Source organism: Alosa sapidissima, chromosome 3 (genome assembly GCF_018492685.1).
Source record: "Alosa sapidissima isolate fAloSap1 chromosome 3, fAloSap1.pri, whole genome shotgun sequence".
In the NCBI taxonomy this organism is placed as follows: Eukaryota; Metazoa; Chordata; class Actinopteri; order Clupeiformes; family Clupeidae; genus Alosa; species Alosa sapidissima.
In genome coordinates this window covers 5,091,246-5,107,541 of record NC_055959.1, presented here as the reverse complement: position 1 = coordinate 5,107,541, position 16,296 = coordinate 5,091,246, and the positions used below count along the sequence as shown (strand labels likewise).

Sequence of the window (16,296 nt, the reverse complement as noted above, 5' to 3'; positions counted from 1 at the left end):
CATTTCAACATACAGCTCTGATAAATATAATTGGCTCATTTGATATGAATTCATCATAACAGACCTTATTTGAAACGTCATTCATGTGTCTTTGTCGCCACCGACTGTCCAATAGCCATCATTGCAAGAGGGAGAGGTAGTCTGGAAAATAATTTGGAATCCGGGTTAATAACTTTGGCAGACTGGCTTGTTTTACGCGCGCTGACGAGGCGCTTGTCAGACATGATAAGCGAATTTAATTGCTCGGTTAGGGAAGAGAAAGGTAAAAAAAAAAAACTTTCTGACGGAAAGAGAATTCAGGATAGTTTGACCTTCAAGCACACACAAGGTCAACTCGGATCTCCAAGCAGGAGAACTGATTTGAACACGACCCATGGTTTTATGATGCCGAAAAGCCGGCGGTGTCTCGGTGACTGCATCAGCCTCTCATTTTTACAGGAAGTCCCTTTATTGAATTGTTCTCGCTCTGATAGGCACCCGGGACACCGAGCGTGTGTTCCTTAACTTAATTGTCTGTTGGTGGCAGTAAAAACTCACTGAAATACACAACTATAAAAGACTTCACCCATGTCCAATGATAAAGCCTGGCTGTCCAATGTTATATATAAACGAAAATAGAGTTGGATAGGTTCTAGAATTGGCCCACCTTTCCATATTGTACAGTTGGAAAGTGCCTGGGCATTTTCCAACACAGTTGGTCATTTAGCCGATTCACATGGTCACTGTTTAATTTCTTTTTTTCTTTTTTTCTTTTGTAATTGTTATAGCCTGCCATCATCATGTATTTTCTTACATTTGCGATTATTCATCACTCATTATAACTAATTTCATATGAATATTCATAAGGCGTAGAAAGGCCATATGATTTGCAACCTTTTCAAGACTTGCATCTTACCTATTATGCCAGTACATGCACTGTACATGATTAATATTATGCGTTTGCCAGTTGTTGGACATGCACTATAGAAATCCTTGTTTTAGCACCCACCATGTAAAACAGTCACTGTCGAGGTCAAGGTTAACAGATAAGAGACCTGCAAGTGTTTTCGAAACAGACGATAGTTCCTTTCCAAGGGACGTTGAGATTTGTGCAATTTCAGTTAGTTTTTTTCTGATTGCTTAAGCACATTTTTTGTAACTATGGCTTTTTTTTGCAAAACTCTACACACAAATAGGAAAACCTTTCACCCAATCAGCAAAACATTGTAGTTCTCTTGCAAAAGCTAACACACCTTGCTTAACTCTTCACACCTTCGTAAAAATTATGTTTTCGTATCAAACAGTAAACACAAGCCATCACAATAATAAGCACACAATGTGCCAACTACACACTGATGGTCTGAATAAAAAACTAATGAACTAATTATCTTTTCACATGAGACAGTGTGCCAGAGAGTTGGCAAAATAGTGTAAATAATAGCCATACATGTGTATGATTTGCCAGGAGTGTGTTGCTCATTTGGAAATTGAGTGTAAAGCAGTGAGTTGTGTTTACAGTTCCGCAAAAAGAGTGCTGTGCAGTGAATTGTGCCTACAGTTGTGCAAAGTGTGTGTTCAAAGTATCTATCTATCTATCTATCTATCTATCCATCCATCCATCCATCCATCCTGATCTGCGAACATCCTCGAAGACAGTTCAGCGGTCCTTGCGCAAAGTTGTACAACATCGCCATCTGTTGACGGATATATGACATAACATGGAGAGTCGAATAGAGTGCAAGGCAGGCGATTTCTTCTGACAAAGTTAGTTTGAATATAGACAGGTTTAAACCCACCTGGTCCTGTCACATAATGAGGCACCTTCCAATTTGAATAACATGTTATTGCCAACGGGGTGGCCCAGAACTGTAACACACAACCACTACAAAATCCTCTCTATTGCATCAGCATGCAAACAGTCATTATAGAAGATCATTTCAGACAGGTCTGGTATGACTTTGTTTCTGCCAACATCTTAGCAACTCTGGCCGTCATGCCACATACTTTGTTGAATTATCAGTGTGTTTCTTCCAAATCTAACAAGTGTTTTTCACGGCAATATGGCATATTCTGGGACCGGCACATCAACAGTGTATCAGTTTTAATTTAAATAGACAACTTGGACCGCATGTGATGAGGGGAGGGGGTGGGGGTGATGGCAGCAGTACAAATAGTGCAGGAGAAACAAACAGAGAAGGAAAAAGACATTGGAAAATTGAAGAGAGAGAGAGAGAGAATAAAGAGAGACAGAGGAAAAAGAGTGAGGGCAAAGTCCCTGCAGCATTTTCTCAGTTAAGGACCCTTTCTCAAGGACCTGACAGCCATATTTTCCTACTGGTTGAGAGTACTTCAGTTCTGTGGCGCCAGCCGTCCTAAGTCTGTTTTCCTGTGTGTTCTCTTGGTGCTCCAACCAGACAAAAACTCCAGGGCCTGATCTCATCCAACCACTCGCCCCCAAACCCCTCCTTCAGTGCACAAGTTTAAATCACACCCTAACATTTAGCCACCTCATCCGTTTTAGCTGTAGTGTTAGCTTCTCGCAGCCACACTGGAGGGCGCTTCCTAGTTGTGCAATGCCGTGGAGTATGAGGGAAGGATCCCACACGCCGCTGTGTTTGGACGCCATGGGCCAAAATGAGAAACAGATTGTGGGAAAAGCTCACTCGATGTGACGTGAATGTTTTCAATAAAAGAGATTTTCGAAGATGACAAACTAATGATTGTGCTTCGTTACAGCATTATTAATACCACCACTGGCATGATGCTGACATCTTTTGCTTAGTATTTTGTTGATACTTTTATTTAAGGCAAACTTCTTTTTAGCTAAACTGAAACTGCTAACCGTTAAAGTTGTTTTCAAGGACTGAGCAAGAGGCATCTACTTTATGTTCATGCCGCATGCCTCATATTCTGCCAGTTTTGGTGGTGTCTGCGTCTAGACACGAGACAGGATAGCAGCTGTCGGTCTGCAGGTGTGGTCTTTTTTTTTTTCTCTCTTTCTCTCTCACTCTCTTTCTCTCTCGGGGTACATGTGGTCATACACACTCAACCCAGAGCCCCCTAAATCACACCCCACTCAGGGCCTGGGAAGGTGTGAAACCAGGCTCCCACGTTCTCCACACTGTGGGCAGACATCACAGACTCCCATCCTCACACCTAGCAAATCAACTAGCTGCCGTCAGTCAGTTACTGTCCGTCAGACAAGAGACAAAGGGCTTAATAAGGAGGCAGAGGTAGAAACCATGGCAGCAAACATCCCATAATCCATAACCGTGACCCTGGTAGTGCATGTATTTCTCAGAGTAGTGCTTGTGAAATGTGAGATGTTTTTTTGGCGAAGGGCATATTGGGAATCTGAATGTAAAATGGTAATGACTGCAATGTGGTGGTGAAGGCTAGTAGAATGGCTTTGATGTTGTTGCTCCCCCCATCCATATTTCCTTGACTGAACTCATTAGTATTTTTTTTGATAGTCCATATTTGGCAAGTCTTTATGAAATCCTTAGCGGCATCAGAGTGATTCTATCCCAACCCCGTTGTCTGGCATATGTTCAGGAACATGCAAAAGACAGACACCAACACATGTGCCGTCAGCTCTGAGATGGCAAAGAGGAACCCCGCCCCCCCGGGAAGAAAATCTTCACACCTCTTTTAGCACAGCCGTACATGTGTTAAATATGAGCTTGATGAAAAACCAGGATGGTATCTTAGAAAGAAGGGGGTACGGGACCAGACCGGGGACGGATCGGCTGCTCGCTTGGTCGCAAGCATCTGAGGGTGCTAGGGTGTTAGGAGAGCTGAAGAAGACTAATGTGACATCACTAGGCTGGTGATATTTATAGAAAATGCTAAATACCGGAAATACAATGAATGAATGAGAACATTTATATAGCACAAGTCTGGACACTAAAGGCACATAAGGGGACTCGCATCTAATTCATAGAAAGAAGCTGTATTTTTTATTTTATTTATTCTGACAAAATATTGCCTTTGCATTAATCAGTTACTTAATGTTTCTCATATACAACTCAACTTGTAAATTAAATAATTCACTCACACAGTTATCTGAGGCATATAGTTTCGAACTAGCATAGTGCTTAACTACTAGCTACTACAAACTATTTATAACTAGAATACATTGTATACAAGGCCATATAATTTTCTATCTTATGTGATCATGTAAAAATATTAAACCCAAATTGCACCCTAGACTAAGCTATGACAATTTTTAACTAGATACTGTAAGTCTGTTTGTGCTCCTTTACTCACCCGATGCCACCATATATCCCTGCCCAGTTGGCATCATCATGCCCACCTCTCTCTACGCTACTCTGAATGCATTGCATGATCACATGGAACCATGGGAATATAGCCACACAAAGGTATATCCAGAAAGCACATGCAGATGTTGCACAACCTACTTTGACTTTGATATCTTGAATTATTTTCTATACCAATGCACAGATTTATGTTCATATTATTAATGTATGATTATATTATATTATATTATTATATTATATGTGTTGAACATATGAATTTGTACATATAATAGAATGGCAGGAACTGATTTTACCCGCCGTAACATTCCATGTGGAATATTCCATCTGGTGGCACTGGCCTGAATGATAGCATGAATCTAAAGGGGAGCCACTCCACTGTGGCCGGATCTCTTGCTAAACTCTCAGACTCAGCGTCAGACAATAATAGAAAAAAAATCAATTTACATCTGAAGGAGCTCTGAAATGATTCAGATGTAAAGCAAGCCGGGCAATCGTAATAAAACCACCAATTAATTTGGCTTACAAGGCTCCGATCCAACTCAATTTAAGGTATAACCTATAAAGCAGGAGGCTGCAGAGTGACAAAGAGGGGAGGTCAAAGTTCAGCTTACCTCATCCGGAAGTTTCTTTGCCAGGAAGAGCTTGTTTGGCCTTGCAAATGAAAAACAACGGCAACAAAAGCAGTAATGTGTGCATTTGCTTTCACACGACATTTATTTCTTGGTTTCATCTTGAGACTGCTTACTTTGCTTATCTTAGGACTGCTTGCTGACTGTTGATTAATATTAGCTGTATTAGCTGAAAGCACAGGCATTGGACTTGAATGAGATTACACCATATTGTGTAAAAGGCCATTTTAATTAGCAAAATTAATCACACAATAACAAACAAAACCCTTTAAATGCTTTATTGGAACAGAATGTGTTTATTTTCAACTCAACTAAAATAATTCCATACCAATATGCATTAACTCTGTAACTGTCAATGAATTTAAATGAAATTAATTTAATTTAAGTGCTGTTGTATTCCTGCATCTCCTTATGACATAGCTAATGAAGAAAAGTATGTAGGACTGTGTATGCAAATGGGAACAGGAATGAGGCACTTTAGCACCATCTACATTTCAGTTATTGAATGGTGGCCAGCGGCTTGCAGTAGATCCTAAAATGGATTTAACAGTGACACTCAACTAACCATCCCCCAGCGACACACACACACACACGCGCACACACTGGAGTGGCCCACAATACACACACAAATGCAGTCTCTCTCTTTTTCTTTCTCTCTCTCTCTCTCTCTCTCAGACACACACACACACACACACACACACTCTCTCTCTCTCTCTCTCTCTCTCTCTCTCTCTCTCTCTGACACACACTGACACACACACACACACACACACACACATTATTGAAGCACACTGAACTGCTCCATATATGAAACATCCCTTAAAATGACAGTGGAAGAAGAAATCCCTTATGAATGATACCAAACCTAATGAAGGAATAGTGCAGTTAAGTGGAGACCCAAGTGAGCAAAGTGCTTCGGAATGCAGGCTCTCAATTCTGACATTCCAACTATGTTCGTGAGCCCACAGCCACTCACCACTGCCACAGTGAGACTGCATGCCAGCACAACAATCTGCTATTATTCACCCATGACACAAACATGACTGACAGCATTAAGGAAATAAAGTCTGACACCCAAGGATCCAAGGGCTGGTCTTGGTTTGGTGTGCACCAAAGTCAAAACAGGAAAACGTCAGCTATAGAATCTGCTGTGTTCAGAATGCTACATAAGAATAGACTGAGGTTGGAAATGACTGATACAACGTTATTGTATTAATATATTGATATTAATATAAAAATGAGCAGTGAAGTAAAGCATGCCATGCCCTATCAAATGGTCTATTCATAGCTGGTCACCCTGACGTATCCAGAAATATGAGCCAAAATCATAAAATGTTCAGCAAAGCTTCCAGCTTGCTAGAGGATGGGGTATCCGGTCCCACAGTAATTCTGTTACTTTAGCTTCTTTTGCAGTTGGATGAAATGGTAGCACATTGCACCATCACTTAAATGTTATTTTAGGAGACTGAGTATCACATGGGAATCTCGAAAGGGACCATAACATTTTGACAGCAGTAAAATGGTATAATACACTTACATAGCAATGCTACTTAGCCACAGCCAGTTGGACTACAGGTAAATACATATTGAAACAGAACTGAAAAGATAACGCACGTATGAACACACAACAGTTGACATAATTGAATGAGATTAGCAGGAAGCAATATCAAACTAATTTCACAACCTTGTGGAGACTCCATTATTTTCTGCTTCAGCCGGTCTCAGGTTCACATGCATTTAATTACATATTTGCCAGATGCAGCCTACCAGAGCATGTGCAGAACTGTGTATTGCAAATATTAATTAAGCCAAGACGTTGGAATTCGGAGAGGAACATAGGCAAGCTAGTTTAATTAATTGGAAACTTGTTTACCCGTACAATGCCATCTGGATCCCCATGCCTTTTCTGTTATTAGTAGGTATAAGCTAAAACAAAACCAGTGTCAAGATTGTGATCTATTTTAATTCTCCCATTAAAAGGCAGTGCAATGTAATTGAATCCTTTATAATTTCCTTTAATGAAAAATTATTTTGTCAGGCCAATAAAATTAATGAATGAATAAATAAATAGCATTATGTTTTCGTCAGAACTAACAGCTTCTATAATTACCTCCAAAGCTAAACTATTTAAGCTATGCCTAATATGTCAGTTTTAGTTTATGTTTGGTCTGGTGGCAATATAGGTTACTCAAAATTATATTCTGATATATTTTTCGGATAAACAATAATGAGGGCAATACTGTATTTAAAAAAAAAAAAAAAAACATAATACCCTCCTTGCTTATTAGTAACTGGATTTGCGCACAGACTTGGTCCCATGTCCAAATGCTGCTTTAAAAATAATTCTCTATTTAGGCCTATAACATTTTCGCCCTCTTTCCTCACAAATGTGCGGGTTCATTTAGGGAAATTGTAGTTGGCTATATGAACGTCTGACTATTTGCAGAGCTTTCGCTCTATCTTTGGATTTGTCGTCTACACGAGGCTTATAGTCCTTATCCGAGTCACGTTTGATGATTGAATAGCGAAGATTTAAGTTTTCCTGTATCAAAGACGTGACAGGATTAACAAAACATCTGGTCTGCAAATACTTTCCATCTGTAATGTAGCCTAGCTTCACTACAAACCGATTAGGCTACCTTGTCCATGGACTAGGCTACTTCTCTGTTCCTCACTCAAGTAGGCCTACATACGCTGTCTAAATTTACGTTTGAATAGGATAATATCTAAAGACTGGGCCTTTTTATTACGCACGGCACATCAGCCTAAAATGTTAGATTTCGAGTCGTGCGTAACAGTCACTCCCTCTGTTAAAAAAGGAACCACGAAGACATTAAGATCTGGCCATGACTCATTTCATCCTCAAACCTTTGACGGCAATTTCTTTATCCTAAACTACTTTGTCTACATTTTGGATATTGTGGAGGGTAGGCCTAGGCCTACAATGAATTTTCGAGGAGACTAAACGTTTTGTTTTATTTCCTATAGTTTCTCTATGATTGTGGCTACCTTATGCTTACAATATCTGCTATCTAAACTATCTCTAACCTATAGCCTAGTTATACCACTAGGCTACAATAGATAGGGTATAGGCCTGGGCCACGCTTAATCCTAGGCTACACGAGGAATAAGCACATGCCTACAAATTAAAGTTTCAAGGAGGATGGAAAAAAAGATCTTCACGCGTAAAAGTGCTCTTCGACCAAAGTGCAAAATAAAGCATTGTGCTAGCATGAAAACTATGGGACGGATTTTGTTTTTAACCAAACTAGAGGCACGGCATTTAGAGGCTCTCCTGCAGTAAAACTTTACAGCAGCCGAGGGGCTCCGTTGTCATGGATACAGTTATACGAGTCTGACCGAAGATCGGCTCACCATTTGCAGAGGCCAGAGATTCTGTTTGTGATTATGGAGAAGGAATGCGAAGAATAGGCCTACATATAAAATGCACCCGTTTTCCGTTGTCTGCTCTCTGAACTGCATTTCTCTGTATGACAAATTAAAAAGGCAACAGCGATATGAGGGTAAGGGGAGACTGCGGTCCTTCACAGACGACGCCCTTCAAAGCTGCAGCCTACACTGCAAATGTTTAATGGCTTTAGTGCTGTGCTTCACTAGACAAAAAGTAAACAGCCGGCAGAGGTTGACGCTGTCAACGTCAAAACTGTGGCGCGCGTGATAGTTCGGAAGACGTCGAAGGCCAAAGACGCACTGGCTCAACTCACATTGGAACTATGGAACTGATATTCATCTAAAGAATATTCATGGACGGGGTACACCCCCCACCCCAACATAGCCTACTATGGTGGGCTATATTTTAAACGGATATAGATGATATTTCGCGCACATTTTCTCACAGGTAAGTTTTTCAAACTCTGCCAGGCCTATTCAGTATGACTTAGACTACCAGATTATTCTTTACCTGCTTGGCAATGAGTGTTTTGTTCTTAGGCTACAAAAGGCCTCATTTGAAAAGACACGAGATATGAAGGCCTATTTTTTTTTTTTATAATAATTCTTGAGTTTGCTCAGCTTCCCTTATACAGATCCTTTATGTTTAAAGTAAATATTCTCGTTCGCATTGCCACTTCGCATACACAATTATTTAAAATCACAAAAAATACAGGGCCTGTTGGTCAGATTGTTGAGTAGCCTAATTGTGTTGGCCTTTAATTGACGAATAGTTCAAAAGTTGTTCTCTCATATACTTGATGAGTTAATTGTATAAGCTTACTCCAGTTCTACCGTTTGGTCAGTCGTTTAGCAATTTCTCTAATAGCCTAGGTTACGCATATCCGCCATTACAGCACAAGTTTAATGTTAGAAAATAATCGAAAAGAGAGAACAGATACATTTCCATAACAGAAGAAAAATCACCTAAACAAGCTGGCTAGCCATATTCACGTTTCCAATAAATGTCTTTAGCATGTTGCATAAGAGTACAGAGTGCTTTTAAAACCTCATAAACAGGTTTTTGCCGTCTCTGCTTTGTCTGGCATGTGGCATATATGCCTACTCTGCAGCACTGAAGCAATGAAAAGCATAGGAATTAAATAGTAAAACAATCTATAGCCCTACACATAATCGCTTACATTTGTACAACGAATTAATTAAGTGGTAGTCCAACATACCAACAAATGCTGAAATTTTCTTACTTAACCTTGGGACAGGCCGTGTCATATGCTTAGCGGCACACTGACATCTAGAGGTCACAACGAAAACTAGGTTCGTTTAAGTTCACTTTCAAAATATAGATTTGCATCGTTAGAATATGCGTGCATTTGATAAAATGATCGGTGTCTGGTATTTTATGAACATATTAATAGTCGCCAATATTTGCAAAACTAGGCCTAGCCTACTGCACACTATCTCAGGCAATGAGGCGCAGTCTTATATGCAGGACTAAAACGCCCATGGCCTTCATTTGTGAAATTATTCCAGCAGTGAGAAATTGCTTTGTCCTATAAACCCACATGCATACGTTTATATATTTTAATTTAAATTAATTTGTGGACAAGACTATAGTCGTTTGTTCTCAGTTAATATTTTCTTGCTTTAGTAGGCTAACCTAGGCTATTGCCAATTCCAATAAATGATTCCTATAACTTAGTCTAAAAGCCGTGGGTTTGTCAATAACGTAGATGTTTGTAGCCTAATTTAATCAAGGGAATGGGATCTCATTCTTATTCCCAGAGTTAAACTTGAGTTTGTACCAGAATTGATAATCGCCAATAAAAGATTCCAAGTTTGCGAATTCGAAGAAATGTGTAGGCCCATAAGATCATATTGTGCATAGTTTAGGCCTACATACGAATCCAACGTTAGAATTGCAATGCATGTTACATTTTGGAGAGATTCATTAAGCCTACAAAATCAGGTTGCCATGGTTGATGGAACTGTTTACTTTACAGTGATAAAGTTGCTGGAATTTCTTTTAAAACAAATGTGTGTTGTAGGCCTATAGCGTCATGGCATTATCTTTTCTGTGATAAAAATATAGCAGATGTGTAGAAGACATTTCTCGTGAACAATTAGAGATATACACTCAATAATATAAACAGCATTTGAATAATTAAAGCATATTCGGATTTGTTTACATTTTAAGCCCGTCTCGATATTTTGCTAGGGAATTTTCACCCATTTTACTCCCAATAAAATGTCTTATTTAGGAGTCATTGTCATCCACAATATTCTAGTAGTACCTGTGCAGTTTGTGTAATTTGGTTGGCACATCAGGCCATGTTTGCACACAGGAATCACAACTGTAGTAGCTGGAAGTTGTACCTTCAACCGATTTATTCTTCGTAGGCTACAGAACCTGACGTTATATAGGAATTTACCTTGTGATCCATTACATTGTCTTTTACACACAAACCCTTGTGAAAGAGATTTAACTTGGAGGTACAAGGAGTGGGGATAACCTACAGTCCAAAGTCACTTCTTTCCGTGATATTATGCCCATGGTGCGTTTCTCATAAGACCTTACTAAGAGACATTAGATGATTTCACACTTTCGAATACACTGGCTAAGTAGATGATGGTAGAACGTGGACAAAAAACAGTTTCCTCCAGGGTCTGCAGTTGACATAGCCTCTGCAAGAAAATCGAGCCTTTATGTGATCAATGTCAAATAGTATTCTCTGAAAGAAATGAAATCTGTAACATATTTTAAGAAATCAATTATACTGGAGGGTCTGGCAGGGAGACCCTGGCAAGCACTTGAATTAAACCAGCGCCGCAAGGGGAGGAGCTTGCCCATGAACCCCAGCCGCTATTGGACCCCTAACAGGAGCACCTCAAGAATGCTTTTCTGGTTGAAAAGCCAATTGAGAACCACCCTTACGGCTTCGCCAAAACATGCCCTCGCAATGTCATGCTCCGAAAGATCCGTTTTCACGGTGTCCACGGTTAACTCTTTCATGAGCCTTGGTCCTAAACCCCCCCTCTGTGTCGTCTATCAAGCGGTCCACACCAGCCCAGCCGGCCAAGTCCAACCGGACTGGGCTCCCGTGCCAGAGCCGACCCTCCCCGGAACAATGAACCATCAGCAACCGTCACAGCCACAGAACTCAGTGGCTCTGCCGCGGCACCAATTCCATCAAGGAGAGATGATCTGGAGGGAACCTCGCTTGAGCCCCGTCCGCGTTCCGCAGGTGAGCGCGTGCCCCTTTGGCGCTTCCAAAGGCATAGATGACTCCTCCTATTTCCCCCTGGAACCGGACGAGCTTTCCAGACCGCTAACAGACGTCCCAACCTTCACGAGACTCATGACAGGAATGAGCTCCATGAATGGCGGCGGCGCTGGTCCCATTCAGGGCTACTTTCGCACGGACACATCCTACCAAGGTCCCAAACTTCACGAGTACGGCGGCGACCAGGAGTTGCATCCGACCAGCTCGCCGATTGCGCCCCTTGCAGAGTCTTGCCAGTTGTACAGCCTGAATTTCCCTGCGCAGTCCTGCCCAGACTCTGATGGCAAGCTTGTTAGCGATAACTTAGTGATCGACAACAGTGAATGTCGAAGTCACCGGAGCAATAGCAGCAGCAGCATGACGCTCAACGGTAGTCAGACCAACACAGACGACGCAGACTCTTGTTTACGACAAGACAACCCACTCACAGATTACTCCAAGGCTGAAAAAACGCCTAGACAGGATACACAAGGTGGGTGAACAGGCAGAGTGAATGATGTTAGAGTTTCTCTCTCTCTTTCACTCAGAGAAAGGTCCTAAAAATCTTGAGGGAAATAAAACGACGTCCGTGGCAATAGCCTCAGGGAATTACGCTTCTTTGCGACTAAAACTAGGTGATGTTTTCAACAAAAGGCAATTTAAAAGGAAGGGCAAGGCGCGGCTTGAAAGGAGCCCAGTCTCAAATTAATTTATTGCACTGAATTGCCTCAGTCGAACTAAATTGCTCCTTTTTACGGTGCGCCCTTAGGAACATCAAAAAAGCGGAAGGCGCCTTTGTGAGGCATAGGGACTGTAGTCTACCAGGTGTGCAATGGTGTGTGGTAGCATAGCGCAGGGCCTAACACCAGTCGAGTCTAAATGTATTTTTTTCTGATTCATAAACATCTAAACGCGTTACTGCAAACTAAATTGTTTTAGAATTATAGAAAGGCCTTGTCCTAGGCTCCAGTCTGTTCCAAAACTCTCTATTTCACATTGACGTCATAGTGTGTTGTCACATATGGTAATGTTGTAAAATCATCACTTTCTGAAAATCTCAGCCCAGACACGTTTTACTGCGACTTTTTAAATACATGTTAGCCTATAACCTGCGCAAATCCTTTGGCCCAGTGGAACGTCTCGGCGAAAGATCCTTTTCATTTCTATGCTATTAAGGAGAGCATATTTTGCTATTTCAAATAACACCGTTTCATGAGTGTATTTGAAAAAGATTCCTATATAATATATATCGAAAGAAAACCGAGCAATAGGATGATTCCGTCTGAATTATTCATAGCCTTTTGCTAACTCATTGTCATATTAAGGCTGTACTGCACAATCATAACTCTAAACAGTTTAGTTCAACAAGACTGGCAAATAAAGACTAGATCAGTGGAACAGTCACTGTTATGAAAAAATATTATACGATATACAAATATCGCAATAAACAAGCTAACACTAGGGACTTCGCAGTATAAACAAGTATCTTAAATGTGAACACAAGACCAGGACTGCCAAAGCAATTTTCTGTGGACTGCACAAAAATATGCAATAATTTGGATTCTAGAATTTACTGGAATGGTTAATCATACTGTGGGATAAAGTTATAAATAAGGTCGACAGAAATTACCTGTGTACTGTTGCGTACTCCTGGATGACAACCGTTATAAAGCATTATCGTCTGTTTATCTTTTCTTAATTTGCGGTTGATTATGGAATATGTGTTCAAGAGTTGCAGGCACACACACACACACACACACACACACACACACACACACACACACACACACACACACACACAGCCTTGTCACACTGTTTTTTGTCATGAAATGATGACAACCGCACTGGCTTGTCTCTTCTCTTGCAGCAGATGACGAGAAATTCAAAAATGCTGCGAGTGGCTGGCTGTGCGCAAAAGCCGGGAGAAAGAAGCGGTGCCCTTACACCAAACATCAAACCCTGGAGCTAGAGAAGGAGTTCCTCTTCAATATGTACCTGACTCGCGAGCGCCGTCTGGAGATCAGTCGGAGCGTCAACCTCACTGACCGCCAAGTGAAAATATGGTTTCAGAATCGTCGAATGAAGCAGAAAAAAATGTCCAGGGAACACAGAACGCGGGACATTACATCCCACTTTCCCCTTTGAAGAATTACATCTACTCCACCTCAAAGTCAGGCCTCGCTAACACAGTTGCCTATACGCTCACAAATGTTCGCAGAAGCGATGCAATGTGATTCAACAACTAGTTACTGATGGAATCCTGTCATGCTTTGTTGGATAGCCACGGAGTCAGACAACATCTAAATGGATGTAACATCGGAAGGGACAACCGTAGCCTACGGTAGCCTACGTTTCTGTCCTCCAATGTTGACTGGACGTGAACATGTATTTTGATAGAATATTTATGGAGAATGTGATTTTCAATATTGTCCTCGTTTGTTCAGCCACATCTTGCAAAAGCACTTTATACACTACAACACAATACGTTAAGTCATCTTTCATGTTGGCTGCATAGATGGGACGTAGCCTCTTTTTTCTGCTGGAACCGCCAGAAATGCCTTGACGATTTGAAGACTATATACTGTTTACAGTTTCTGAAGTTTGGAACACGCTTAAACAGAAGTTAATTTATCACGTGAGCACTATTTTATTTATTCTCAGATGCATGGTTGACATAGGTGTATTTGCAAGCGAATTGCTACATTTAACAAGGAGCACAAAGTCAGCAGCTTATGGGTTTTATAGGCTAAGGGATTTAACAGCAAGTCTTCAGACATTTGACTCTGAATATACGAACATTTTGCAGTTGTGAATTCAGTAAATTTTGCTGTAAACTCTGGTCAGCGTTTTTGTGTTCTTTAGGAGCATGATTGAATGTATTTCGATGTTTGTGGTCGGTAGTCTTGTCTTGTGTTTTTTTAACAGTGCATTTTGAATAAAGAATGACACATTTCCTGGATATGACGGCGATTTTAACCTGGAGATCTCTGTGTACATCCCAATGCATTTAAATCGAATTCAGCTTCCAGTTGCTCATCACACCAATATGAAATAGAATAGGCCTACACTTTCAATGAATAAATGTGAAAATAAAATGTCAGAATCTGTAATGTATTAGGCCTGTGGTGATTAAGTCAGTTGCTACAAATGTTTCAAGGAATAGTTTGCAGAAAAAAACATACCTAATACAAAAAGTTCCTTGAATCATTTTATAAGCTAGAACTGATGGTTAACCTTTATCTCATCTCATTCTGAATGCAGCAGTGGTCGAAGTTCAAAAGCCATGGTGGAGCCGTCCATGTTTCCGCATCTGGTTGCTTTAATTGCCAAGTCCGCCAGAATCATGCTCAGTCCTTCCTCAATTCCTCACTCAAATAAGCTGTTTTAGGTGAACGTGTGACTGATGTAAGATGATGTGGACACTGCGACATGGCGACATAACCTGAAACTTACCTGTATGTTTTGAAACTGTGCAACATTTAGGTGCAAGTTATGTAGCATTTGTGCTATTTTTGTATACCATTCAGGATTTTGTTTAACTTTACAAACTGGGCAACCCTAGGTTTGTCATACAGAAGAAGCATATGGTATTCCTTAGTCCACTGAGAGAAAGAGGTAGTGCAGTGCAACCAACGCGAAGGCAACGGCCATGTTGAGAAGAGACAATGTTCAACGTCACAAGGCCGTCTGGTTCCTGTAGCGAAATGGGGGGCATTCTACAGCCGGGTTTTATAGCCCCAACAAAACAGAAGTGAGGGAGCACCCATAGGATTGTATTACTTGTATCAGACAGCACTGTCGTATAGAATTCTCAAATTACTTAAGGGGGAAATGAACATGCGCAAGTGTGCTGAGCAGCCTACGACACAGGCCACCTTCCTTGGCCTCCACTACGTCTCTGATTTTACTTTCTGTATTTCTTCCCGTTATATTTAACATATTTCCCGAAATAGGCCGGTTTCATCACTACGAAGACAGCACCAAGTATCCGTTCTAATAAATTCACTCTTGTGTTGTCACCAAGTTCTTATGTCTGGTAGGCAACTCCAATGGCCTGCGTCCAAAGTCTTGCCACTGAACACGGGGAGGGCTGTGCTACTGTGTGATTTAGGTAGTTTCAAGTTGTTGGGGTGGACGATTAATATCGCAGGAACCTGAAACTGCCTGAATCACTCCAGTGGAACGTGCATCAGAGCCCATGCGTAGTGAACCGAAGCAGGATCCACAAGACATCAGAGATTTTTGGCTTGAACGTGTGCTTGGGTAAGTTGTGTAACAGAAGTTAGCAAAGCTATTGAAATATTTCCATTTGTTGTTTTGGCCATCTTTTTTTTAATGGTCGTCATCTTGCCCATTGTAGCAACCAATCCCAACCTGTTGCGCATAAACAGTTCCTTACTAATGTGGCTTTGTGACCACCATTCCAGTTCGTTACCAGTCGTAAGGCCCTTATGAATAAGGAGACGCCCATCAGTAGTAAATCAGGACACCCAAAACATGGCAGAGGGCTCTGCTTCATTTTAACTTTGCGCCAGGGAGTGAGACACTGCGTGCACAGAGCTCCATTTTATAGCACATTAACTTTTATCCATCTCGGTACATTTTGACACTGACGTCCTCCCAGTGTGTACTAAGATCTAATTTTTGAATAACATATCAAACTACTAGGCCCACTTGATATATTATAATAATTATAAAAAAAATAAAATAAGAATCGATGTTTCTCCATCATCTTTT

General features: G+C 40.9%; 1 protein-coding gene across 2 annotated transcripts; it reads left to right on the top strand.

The window, feature by feature from the left end:
- The first annotated feature begins 11,018 nt into the window (after nt 1-11,018).
- hoxb10a (homeobox B10a) lies at nt 11,019-14,518 on the top strand. Of its 2 annotated transcripts, none has more exons than XM_042086915.1 (2): nt 11,019-12,052; nt 13,430-14,518. In XM_042086915.1, exons 1-2 carry the CDS (start codon nt 11,038-11,040, stop codon nt 13,702-13,704), a joined length of 1,290 nt encoding a protein of 429 aa, XP_041942849.1. In that variant the 5' UTR covers nt 11,019-11,037; the 3' UTR covers nt 13,705-14,518. The 2 variants fall into 2 exon arrangements, with proteins under 2 accessions (XP_041942849.1, XP_041942848.1); XM_042086914.1 differs by having other exon boundaries at nt 13,427-14,518.
- The last annotated feature ends 1,778 nt before the right edge of the window (nt 14,519-16,296 follow it).